The sequence below is a fragment of the Protopterus annectens genome, chromosome 2.part1, assembly GCF_019279795.1.
Source record: "Protopterus annectens isolate FY-2018-M chromosome 2.part1, PAN1.0, whole genome shotgun sequence".
Lineage (NCBI taxonomy): Eukaryota > Metazoa > Chordata > Ceratodontiformes > Protopteridae > Protopterus > Protopterus annectens.
This window is the reverse complement of record NC_056729.1, coordinates 481,837,003-481,848,312: the sequence shown is the minus strand read 5'-3', so window position 1 is coordinate 481,848,312 and position 11,310 is coordinate 481,837,003. Positions and strand designations below refer to the sequence as shown.

The 11,310-nt window shown below is 39.3% G+C and overlaps 1 protein-coding gene across 5 annotated transcripts in view; it reads right to left on the bottom strand.

The window, feature by feature from the left end:
• Positions 1 to 223: 223 nt before the first annotated feature.
• Positions 224 to 11,310, bottom strand: part of INPP4B (inositol polyphosphate-4-phosphatase type II B) — a 4,727,932-nt gene continuing 4,716,845 nt past the window's right edge. For all 5 annotated transcript variants that reach the window (XM_044062266.1, XM_044062267.1, XM_044062268.1 and 2 more), the window contains one exon: positions 224 to 1,835. In XM_044062266.1, coding sequence (XP_043918201.1) covers positions 1,703 to 1,835 — 133 coding nt within the window. In that variant the 3' untranslated portion in view covers positions 224 to 1,702. The remainder of the gene's footprint in view (positions 1,836 to 11,310) is intronic.

The following is an 11,310-nucleotide window of genomic DNA, read 5'->3' as shown; positions in this document are numbered from 1 at the left end:
TGAAAGATCATATACCTCTTGCAATAGTAATTTCTAATAATAAGCTATTGATGTTTTACAAAAGCTTTTAAAAGAGATTTTGGTATCAAACACTTCCAAAGAAGCTAAACACAGGCAATGTTTTCTTTTATAGACAGCCATAAGTCATTTGTGTATATATATATATATATATATATATATATATATATATATATATATATATATATATATATTTGTTTTGTTTTTTTTGTTTTGTTTTTCTTTACAGAATGTGAGAAATGAGTTATGCCTGCCTAGTGAAATCATCAAAATACAGTGAAGATAAAACCTTGTGCTTGTATTCTCTGTACTGGTATTGCAAAAGATTCCATAACATTCTTTTTGTTAAGAGCACAAATAATCTGACTTGCAAGTATATTCACTTAAAAGCTGACAATACTCTATTACACTAAAAAGGAAAAAGAAGCTCCAGCTTGCTCTGCTGAAGTCTCACAGCCTGTGTGAATGAAGTGCAGTGTACCTTACCTGATAAGGTTTAGAGTCAGCGATAGTGTCATACAAAGTCTGGTACCTACAACATGGTTAACTACATAACTATAAATATATGCAGTTGCTCTAAGTGGCAACTTGCTCTGTCACCATCATTCTGCTAGCAACCCATATTTAACCCCCAGTTCCTGTCAACTTTTGAAAGTTGGGAGGTTAAGAGGGGATATTACCCCCCCCCCACCAACAACAACAACAGAATCGACAGCAAACATTAGATGACTATCTGAGGTAATTTCTGATTTAACTGGGTGCATGCAAATCTCTTCTAACATGCAACTTCCCATACCATAATACTTCCATTCCAATAAGAGTAACCATCAATCCCAGCATGTCTGTTTATGGTCAGGATACATACAACCAACTGTTTAAAAAAATAGGAAACAACATTTTGCTCTAATTTTTAGTTTGTTGCAGGTCTTTAACTACTATATGAAGTGCATCATTGCCCTGGATATCCTATTGTAGTTATAAGTAATAATACTATAACACTGGCAGCTGAAATATACCATATAAGAAACAACTGCACAAATAATTACATGTACTAAAATGCTGTAATACTTAACTTGAAGAGTATATACATTGGGATCGGGAATACCACAGGCCTTGGTACTTTCCTAATTACACTTTTTAATTGGTGTAGCATATTTTAATATTTAAGATAATACTGATAAAACACAGCACTGACAGATTTTATAATACAAATGTAAGCAAACATTCTGCCTTTTGTCAGTAAAAAAATAAATAAGAGAATAGGCATGTTTTCATTTATTGTAAAAACATACTAAGAGCTTGTTTTAGAAACACAACAAACATACTGCACGCTTCTAGAATGCCAGGGGGTTTTGCCCTGTCGTCCACTCCTCAGTGGCCTGCTAGGAGTGCTAGTGATTAATTAAAATGCTGGGATTATGTTTTAGATCCAAGAAACAGGCCATTCAGTATTAAAAATGTCAAGCTAAAATGCATGCTTGTACTGATGGTATGCAAAATATTTAAACTTCAATTAACAAAAATGGCTTTTTGAAGTCTTAAAAAGTGGTCAATGTGGCCATATTCCAACAGTTGAAACAAAATGCCCATATAATTGTGATAGCTATCACATTTTTTTCAGTTAAACAGGCAATTATTGAGCACCTTCTTGACATGAGCATAGCACTCTTATTTAATCAGATGACTAGGTATCAGACTTTCCATACGTTCCTTCTGGGGGCCTGTAGTACTTTGGGAAGGCCATCAGCTGTATCATGTTGAATGCATACTTTCTACATTTAGCATTCTTCTGTGCATTCTCTATTCGGCATCCTTCTCTGGTAAGGGGGGAACAAAACACAACATCATAAAACCACTAGAATTAAATAAATAAGTTTTTATTTGTTCATTAAAGAGTTGCAGCAACAGTCTTAAATAAAAAAACAAGATATTACTTTACAGTTATCACAAGTGATGATACATCTTACAGAAGTAAATCTAAGGTCAGGCCAAACACAGATGTCCTTAGAAATTACGTAGATGAAGTGTGTGTGTTTTTGTGGGGAAGTGTGTTTGTGTATTAAAATTAATTCTGCTGCACTAATTCAGTTTAATACGCACATGTCTCTCTTTAAGTGGTATGACAATGTACAATACAGTTGAACTCCTAGAGAAAGACATAATATTTTAACATCAGCAAAGTGAAAATTATGCAGTGGCACACAGACCAAAAGCTATCCTTATGTAGAACATTATTTGCCATTTTACATCCAGTGCAGCTGCTCTATGGTGTGATAAGACGAAAATCTACACAGTCTCATCAGCTTATCTTTTTTATATTGACTGATTTGTACATGCCCTGCAAATGAATGAAGACATGCTAGGTTAGTTTGTTTCTTTCTTCCTAGTATCTGATTGTAGTCTCTTCATGTGAAAGCTATATAAAAAAAGAACTACATTTTCATCAAGACAATAAGAGTTGTCATCTTTTTTTTTGGGGGGGGGGCTGGCTAGCACCTGTTAAGAAATTAAAGGAGTCTGATACTGTTTTACAGACTACTCATGTTCTAGAAATTCTGTGTATTGATACTTGCATCCAGACATAAAAAGTGCATGTGTCCAAACAGAAACAGTTTTAATTCTTTTGATCTACATTTGGATACTTCATACACTGGTGACATCATTCAACACAAGTATTCATAATGTACGGTCATAATTAGAAATGAGAAAATAGTATCCTGAACCTGAATTATATTTCTAACCCAATTTGTGTTTAAAATTCAACTTAGAAAATTCTACTTTAGTCAACACTACACCTTCTCTTATGATGTTATAAAGGGAGATACGAAACTATTACTGTGATGACTCTATGTCTCCACTTCTGTTAATATACCTGATTCACTACACTGAAAATGAGGAACCTGCTCTGGTATTACTTTATAAATATCACATGACCCAGTACATTGTATGTAACAAGTGTCACTGCTAATTTCCACTTTGCAGTACTAAAATAATATATAGTTCTTTCTTCTAAACAATTAACTTACAGCTTGGTTACAGAAAGGAAATGATGCAATACTGAAACAACATCTACTGTGTATGACGCAACCAATTTGCAAAGTTTACTTCAATGGAAGACTAAACTGCATAGACCTCTTTGGTCTACACTTCATGCATTTTTACAATCCAAATGCAAGGATCTGGAGTTTTCTATGCTGAGTAAAGCCTTAATGCTCTGCTTCTAAGAAAACTGTATGTGTGGCCTGGCCTACAGATTTTTTAATGACCCCCATTAATATTTTCTATCACTTGATGTGTCAGTCATGACAGTGACATAAATAACATTTTGCTTAAACTTATAAAACATGTGTTTTCATTCTTCTAACAAAGTATCTCTCAAACAGAATGGTACAAACAACTTGTGAAGCTCTTTACAGGAATATAAAAAGCTCAAAACAGCCATATGAAAATGAAAAAAAAAAACAAGATTATTTTAAGTCTGATCTTGTAGATATATTTTGTTGGTTTACAAAAAACATTTGACCCATGCTTCAACAAAAAAGGAAGAAAGATATAAAAGGTGAAGGAACACATAGTTGTTTTTAAAGAAGAGAAACAAATCCAAAACACAAGGTTACTTATAAAAAGATTTAACAGACAAATTCACGTTTAACTAAACCATGAGAAACAAACACACAGCAAGCTAGTAGAACTAAAAATAAAAGTTTGACTTACTCCATACTGAATGTAAGCCTTGAAAGGCTGACATTGCTCCTTATGATTGATATAGTTAGTTTATTTTAATAAATGTCATATGGTCTGCAGCGTGTGTTTATAGAAAAGATGGTTTCATTTGATCTTTAACTGAAAAGGTTACAGAATGTTAGAAGAACAGTGTAGAGAAGCCAAAAAGAGTGCTTACATTTTTTTTTTTTCACTTAAATAATTCCAAATGACAGACTGGAAATGTCTAAGATGAACATATATCTAGCATTCATACCTCTCAACCTTTGCTCACCTTCATGTAAGCCCTCATTATGAAGGCAGAAAAAAATCAAGACAATGTTATGCATTTTATTAAATCACAGAAGTTAGCCTTAGCAAATATGTAACAGTATAAAAAACAGGGCCAGCTTGGGGATATAAGCAAGCTGCAGTAGCCAATCCCATAAACAGGGACTAGTCTACATTTAAAGAAACTCAACTTCAGTATAAAAATGTACTGTCTCTACAAAAGACAAGATATCCAGAGCAAATGCTCTAGGTCATTTTGTAATCATAATACCAGGTATTAATAACAACATGCACTTGATAATAAAAGCATCATGTGAGCATATGCAAAGCCTTATGAAGGGTAATACACTAGGATTGCTAAAAACTGCTAGTGACATCTCAGCAAGAACTTGAAAAACTGAATCCTAAGAACAATTAGGAGTTGTACTTGCCTAACTAACATGCTACTCTGTTTTACTTGGTAACATGCAATCTGTATGAATTTTTTTCTGTTAAGACTTAGAGTGCTTCCTACATGATAGCATAATCTTGTGTATCAGTCATTACAGTAGCTATGATGATACACTCACTGCATTAGCACTGCAGCTTAAGGAAAAAACTGGGATAGGATGACAACATGTAAACATATATACTTTTTATGCGTACTATCTTGGCAAAAAATGGCATGAGAGGCTTCAGCTCATGAAGTATAAGGAAACGTATGACTTTTAACTCCAGAAAATGAGAAAGGGGTCTTGTGTGAAAATTTTTATAGAGTGCTGCTACCATAATGCTGTATTTCCAAAATGCAAGGAATATTTTACATGCTACAGTCTTAAAAGCATTAAGCTTATCTGTAGTTCAAAAAGAAAAACAGACTGTCTTAGAATTCTACCAAATAAACAGACAGAAAATTCTTTACAACTCATCCACGAAGTTGTGAACTCCAACGATACCTCTTCTGCATTTACACTAGAACTCATTAAAGTACTATCCCAGTATTTCTGCCTAGACGTATACTACAACACTGGTCAGGACCATAAGTACTTCAAAATGAGGAAAAGAAAAACTGGAAAGATGAAGGTTATAATTTACAAATGTAGGCACTCTGCATTGTAGATCATGACACATTAGTCATCATAGGCCAATTGACAGTGACATGGTGGTCTTCAGAAGGAGCCATGGGGAGAGGCTAAGAAGTAGCCAGGCAATGGTAGTGCAGTGAGATATGGGAAACTTGGTGCATCAAGCCAATCATCCTGCACTATGTTGCTGAGGTTTGACTTGTGACCAAAATGTTTAAAGCATCTCATTAACAAAGTTTTGCTACAAGGTGAATTTCCTTTGGGGAAAAAACAACAAAGCTCAAGAGTCAGCATGATGTGTTGGGGGTAGGGTGTCAATACTAGTCGGTGATAAATGGGAAGCTATACTCAGGGAACAGTCTAGGAATTTCAGTCACTACAGTCAAGATGGTAGAGAGCTGCCTGGTTATTCCCTGTACAGGAGCAAATCAAATCAGGGGCAGTGCTCCTGATAGGCCAGATGGAGAAGTCATGGGGAAGTCAACAGACACCCCCTGCAGACTATTCAGATGAGAGAGGACAGAGGATATAGAATGCCGAATAGTGGCAAGGTCATATATCACTATCAGAAAGGGGCTGGTAAGGTAGCTGAGAACAGCAACTGTTAAAAGGAAGATATGTGAAGAGCATAACTCTCAACCTCTTTCCTTAAGAAATCTGCACAAAGCCTAAAATAATGGAGGTACAAAGGCCCAATAATACGGACAGATTTTATCTACTGCTAATATAAACTTAGAAAGTTCTAGAATAACAAAATGAATGTTAGCATGCATTTTTCTGAAGGATATGAAGTCTAAAACTCAAATGCATGTCATCATTGAGTGACTTCCCCAGAAAAGACCAAAAATATGAGGCTAAAATCTGAACATTCTACAAAAGTCTAGACAGTATGGTGAAGACCCTACAGTCAGCAACAGAAGATGTGTTATTGAGGCAAGGGACTCAGGTCACTGCCAGATCAAATATTCAGTGGGTCATCTCTAGCTGAAAAACTTGGGAAAGATGCATCATTTATACTTTGAATGACAAGGTAGGGACAAAAATTGGTGACTGATGGTGAAGAGGAATGGGAAGGCAAAATCATCATTCACAGCCAAAATAAGAAAAGTGTATGGGAATACCACAACTTGCTGTTAAGGAAAAGGAGATCACATAGGTTCATAGGTTGGTACTAGGCTATCGGCCCTAGGGCCTATATCAGCCTAGCCATAACAATTCCCTGGATATTTCATCCCACAATATTTACTTCCCTGGACCTCTGTCTAGCAGGGCGACTGACATGATCCCCAGGGTGAATTTCCTATCTCCCATCCAGTCGTCAATGTTCCTTTTGAAGACGGTCAAGGAGGCGCTCTGCTTGACATGTACAGGCAGTCTATTCCAGAGTATGGGGAGTCACCGGGTCAGAAACCTATCCCTCCAGCATGTTTTGTTCATTCTGATGACAAGGTTTAGATACCTGGAGCATGTGGCTCTGAGGGATTGGGATTTCTTTAAGTGGAGCATGTCCAACAGCTCAGGGTTTGACATGGCCTTGTATGTTAAGCAGAAATCGCCTCTGAGTAGATGATATGCCACAGAGTATAGCTAGAGTTCTTTTAGGCGGTCAGCACAGGGCATCTGCTTTAGCCTGTGATTCTTTTAGTGAGGTATTTCTGCGGCCTTTCCAGCTGTTGCAGATGTCTTGTGAGGTACATACCAAACAGGGCACTGTACTCTACAATGGGTCTAATAAGGGATGAGTACAGTGGGACAATGACCTCCTTTTTTCTGGATGAAAAGTCCTTAGTGATGAGGTGTGCCACACAGAAGGATTTCCTGACTGTTGTGGCAATGTGGTTATCGAAGGTGAGACCACTATATACCTGTGTCCCTAAGTCTCTCATCACACTTTCGGTGTTTAGTGTACTGCCACCTATGTGGTAATTCATGCATACATGGTTTTTCCCAAACGGGATAACTATAAATTTCTTGGCATTAAGCTTGAGCCCATAGCTCTGGCACCAAGCATCTGTTTCTGTAAGGCCCTTTTGTAGAATATCCACATCATTTGGGGATTCAATAATGGCTCCCAGTTTGCAGTCATCTGCGAACTTTGTTAGCCGGTGTCCCTTAGTGTTGGCCTGTACTTCAGAGAAATGGATGCAACAAGAGTGGTCCCAGGACTGAACCCTGAGGTATTCCACTTGTCACTTGTCTGGAGCTGGATTTGGAGTCGGCTACTTTTGCAGTCTGAGTTCTGTCAGTAAGCCAGTTGGCAACCCATCGAGTGATGTAGGTATTTATGCCCAGCTTAAGTAAGTTTATCTGTGATTCCAGAGTGGGGGATGGTGTTGAAGGCCTTGGTGAGGTCCAGATAGGCTGTGTGGACCCCCTTACCCTCATCCACAGCTCTGGAGACTGATGTGACGAAGTCAATCAGGTTCAGAAGACAAGATTGGCCCTTCACGAACCCAAACTGGGTGGGGTCCAGTGTTTGAAGGTTGCCAATGTCTTTGTTTATAAGTTCCATGATAATGCGTTCCATGCCCTTGCAAATCAGGCTCATCAGACTGATGGGACGGTAGTTCCTCGGATCCAAGGTGGATCCCCCCTTGTTGAGTGGGATAACTGTAGCTGTGCACCACTCAGTGGGCATGAAGCCTGAGGTGAGGCTATGATTAAACATGACACTTAGGTGAGGTGCCAGTTCATTTTGTAGTTCATGTAGTACACAGCCCGGGATGTCATCTGGTCCCATGGATGCTGTATTCTTAGCTTTGGAGAGTGCGGTTTCTACCTGTGTGGCCGTGATTACCAGAATTTGGCAATCTTTTGGTATTGAGAAGGGCCCTTTAGGGGGTGAGAGGGGGGTGAAGTTGGCACTAAATTGATCTGCCAGGATATTGGCAATGTCCTTGGGATCAGTATATTTAATGCCATTCTGTTGTAGTTCAGAGCAGATCTGAGCCTTGCCATTTAGATTCTTGACATAACTATAGAATGCCTTGTGGTTGTCTTTGGCAATTTTATTTTCGTAACTAACTTTGGAGGATTTTATGAGGGATCTCAGCTTCTTACTGAGGCTGGTAAGGGAGTTTTTTGCATCCTGGGATTTTCCTCTTTTCTGCAACAGTTTCTTCCTTCTGTTGTATAGTTTGTTTATGACGGGGGACCACCAGATTGGCTTCCTTTTTTACGAGGAGAACGTTTTGGTTCTATTTGGGATGGCACAATTCATGCACGAGTGGATGTGCTGGTACAGTGCCTTAGTGTAGAATTCAGCAGTCGAACTTTCAGCTCCTGTCTGCATGGGTGTTATGAAGTTTGTCACTTCTGACTTGAGTAGCATGAAATTAGCTTTGGAGAAGTTTTTTATGGAGGTTTCCTTACAGGGGGTGGGGGTGGGATGTGGATGTCAAGGGTGATCTGCTTATGGTCAGACATGACCAATGAGGGGGTGACCACTGGCGTGGAGCATCTATCTCCCATGTTGGTAATGACCAGTTCTTGGATACTGGAGCCCCTGGTGGGACAATGGATTAGTTGATCCAGGGCATTGGAATTTATGATTTCCAAGAACCGTTGGGAAAAGGTGTTGGTACCGGAGTAGTTTTCCCAGTTAATGGCAGGGTAGTTGAAATCACCCAGTATTAGGATATTTGGTTGTATCTTAATATTTTCCAGTATGTTTAGAAAGATGTAGTGAGAATCTTGGGGCATGGTGGGGGATCTGTAGCAAGCTACAATTTGGATTGGTGTCTTACCTAGTGTTAGTTGCACCTGGAGAATTTCAGATGTATTGTGTTGGGCAACTAGCCTTGAGGTGTGAATATCCTTGGTGAATATGGACACTCCTCCACCTTTGGTGTTTCTCTTGGTTTGGTGGCTGAAAAAGTGTGGTAAGAGTTGTAGCCTGGTATTGCAGGGGTGCTCTCTGGAACCTTGAACCAGGTCTCAATTACTGCACATATATTAATGTTCTCCATTTTTAGAAGTGCCTCGAGAGAGTGTATTTTGAGGTTTAGACTTCTAGCATTGAGTAGCATTACCTTCAGATTTGGCATGCTTGTATCTGTTACGGTGGTGGTTTTGTCCTTTGAACCTTGCCTAAAAAAGGCACTATAGGGGTGGCAAGAGCTTTAGCCAGTAACCTGAATCCCAGGGGTGACAGGTGCAGACCATCTCTGGCAAAGCACTGTGGTTTGTCGATCATGTCGTCCCAGGCAGACAGATACTGGATCCCCTCTGAATGACACCAGAAACTTTACCAATTGTTGAAGTCAGTCATTTTGCCCTTATACTGTGGTATCATTCTGGGTGAAGGCAGGATGCTACTCAGGGCTAGGGTTATACCTGCCTAGGCCACATGATCCGAGAGTTCTTCCATGTCTCTTTTCATGTAGTCCAGGGAGGTATGTCTCAAGTCACTCACTCCAACATGGACAATGACAGAGTCGTCCTTGTACTTGTTATGGAGTGACTTGAGTGTATGCATTATGTGGTGGATCCTGGCATCCAACAAGCAGCTGATTGTAATTTCCTCCTTGTTCAGCCTGGTGAGTGGGACATCAGTGTGCCTGACTATAGAGTCACCTATGACTAAAGTGTTGGGTACGTTGTCCTGCCTTAGGGGCTGTTGTTGGTTGGCACACTGGTGTTGTGTGCTATGTGTCACTTTGGTTGTGACTGGTGTTTGTTTGCGTTTCAGAATTCGGAGGTTCTTGCTGCTTGGGCAGGTTAATGTTAAGGGCCTCTGCATATGTGAGTTTAGTGTTGCTATGTGTGGGTGTTGATGGTGTGGATTTTGAAGGGCTATGTGTTGCTTGAGGTGTAGTGCAGTTGTTAACCTTCTCCTCTTGACTGTTCAAAAAGATTCCGACATGGGTTTGTATGCCATTTTTACAGTACACTCTGACATACACTCTTCCAAAGGTGGTCAGATCTGTGAATCACATGTATCTACCTACTACATATACTTAAGAGTAATTTATATGTACTAAGTGTATTGGCTGCAGAGGTGTATATAGATTAGTGCTAGGAGCACCTTTGATTCAGGATTCACCGTCACCCTCCTATACCTGGTACAAACTTGTTATAAGGAACTTGTGCTAGGTAAAGGGGTTCAGGAATCTCATCCTACAGGACCAAAACATGTAAATGAATATGGACTATACTACTAAAATGATGGTCATACTCTCAAACTTCAGATAGCAACACAGCTGCTACCATTCCAATGACAGAAAATATTAAAGAAGATATATGCAAATTGATAAAATGAAGTATGATTTGTGCAAAAAATAGCCAGATTTGCACAGTCTTAAACTGCAATGAAAATCATATCAGATTACTGCATATAAATGCAGCAAAGGTTGCCTGAGTAATGTTTCGTTGCTGAATTCTAATATTAGTAGTGCTTAGCTGAAAGCCCAAGATCAGGGCAGAAGCAGGCTTTTCCATATTCGTTTAACAAGCAATAATCTCATATTTGATTATATATATGGCATGAGGCAGGTATCTGAGATGTGTAAGTATCCTCTGTTAAGGGGCCTGAGGTAGCTTGTATACCCAGGCAAATATTTACTGCTTGTGTAGTTCAGTGAATGTCACTTGTTTGTTTGTTTGTATAAAACAGTAGCCCAGACTCCATAGGATACAGCCTTGACTACAACCTACATGACCTGAAATTGACAAGCTGCTGGGTGCAGGAAGATCTGGGGAAGGGGGGGGGGTGGCCTTGCTAGCTCTCTCATGCTGGGAGTGAGATGGGGGGGGGTTCTGCCTTTGAAAAAGACACATCACTGATGATGATGGGAATATGCCATAATCATTGGGCATATTTCCATTAAACTACAGCATTTGAGGGAGGCCGGAGGTCGGTAACGTAAAGTGCAGTGATGCAAATGAGTTAGCCAGATCCACCCTGTTAAAGCATGCCAAAAAGGTGTTCTGGAATGCAGGAACAATATATGTGATGTTAAGGGCTGCTCTACTCCACTTCCCATCTCACTACTGGTGTGATCACAGTCCAGGGGACAGTACAAGGAGCACTTAAGGTAAAAAGGTGCCATGCAGCTGAAAGTCATCTCGGGGGCCACTCAAATGGAAGAAAAAACAATACAAAGCAGCATTTGCCAAAGTAGCTTATGAACACCTGATACAATTCACCAGATTGCAAGGAGAATAAAGCCCATCCTGTAATTATCAAAGGATGAAGGATGTAGCTTTCCACCTTTTTGCTTTACTTTAAAACATT